This window comes from Asparagus officinalis, chromosome 4 (genome assembly GCF_001876935.1).
Source record: "Asparagus officinalis chromosome 4, Aspof.V1, whole genome shotgun sequence".
Lineage (NCBI taxonomy): Eukaryota > Viridiplantae > Streptophyta > Magnoliopsida > Asparagales > Asparagaceae > Asparagus > Asparagus officinalis.
The window spans coordinates 61,366,426-61,367,561 of record NC_033797.1 but is presented as its reverse complement, the minus strand read 5'-3'; the positions used below and the strand labels follow the sequence as shown (position 1 = coordinate 61,367,561).

Sequence of the window (1,136 nt, the reverse complement as noted above, 5' to 3'; positions counted from 1 at the left end):
AAGTTACTATTAGAAATATATTGTTTTGAGTAAAAACATCAACAATTAGAGGTGATCATTAACATGATGATTTTATAGTCCCACTATCCTATTGAAGAGGATTAGTGAGGAAAATTTGGAGGAGATGAAGTGAGGAAACCATTACCTTTCTTTACTTCTCCTCCTACGGTGAGGCATATTTGACCATGAGGTCTATGGGTAATATTTCTTCAGAAATTTACCATTGATAAGCATCATGAGTTTGTCACCATCTTGAGTGACAAGACGATAAGCTCTATTTGAGTAAACAGTTTTTATCACAAATGGTCCCTCTCATTTTGGCTTGAACTTCCCTTTTTTTTGGAATTCAAAATCATTGGGCGTCGAACGACAAGAACCAAGTCACCTTCTTTGAATGTGCGGTATCTAACCTTTTTATCGAATGCTCTGGAAATCCGAGCTTGATAAAGCTCGATGTGTTATTGAGCCAGTAGTCACTTTTCATCTAGCGCTTCCAGTTCTTCAAGACGTCGGTGATGACTTTCTTCCTTTGTCATGGCAGTTGCAAGTGCTATTCGCAGAGATGGAATTTGAATTTTCGATGGTAATACGGTTTCACATCCATATACTAAGGAATATGGTATCACTCCTGTTGGCGTGCGAACCGTTGTGCGATAAGCCCACAAACTTTGACCTAACTTCTCATTCCTGTCTCTTTTATTTGTCGAAACCACCTTAGTGAGAATTCTAATGATGGTCTTGTTGAATGCTTCTGCTTGCCCATTAGCAGCAGGGTTATAAGCTGTTGAAGCCAAATTTTTGATCTTGAATTTATCATAAAATCGGGTGAAGGCTTGGCTAACGAACTGGGGCGCGTTGTCATGGACGATATGTCTCGGAATGCCGTATCTGTATATGATGTGATGTTTTAAAAACTTAACAACATCACTCATTTTAACTTCTCTCAACGGGATTGTTTCTGCCCATTTAGAGAAGTAATCAGTTATCGCTAAAATAAAGCGATGCCCCTTGGAAGAGGGTGGGGTTATTGAGCTAACAATGTCCATACCCTATGTTTTAAAAGGCCATGAAGTGACTGACGGGTGAAGATGCTCGGGTGGTTGATGCATGTAGTTAGCATGTATCTGGCAGGAATG

At 39.7% G+C, this 1,136-nt stretch overlaps 1 protein-coding gene across 1 annotated transcript; it reads right to left on the bottom strand.

The window, feature by feature from the left end:
• On the bottom strand, nt 474–1,046 carry LOC109838787. Its single transcript, XM_020407214.1, has one exon. It carries the CDS (start codon nt 1,044–1,046, stop codon nt 474–476), a length of 573 nt encoding a protein of 190 aa, XP_020262803.1.

Coding starts and splice junctions, on each gene's coding strand:
- LOC109838787 (XM_020407214.1), bottom strand. CDS start 1,046: ATGGACATTGTTAGCTCAATAACCCCACCCTCTTCCAAGGGGCATCGC.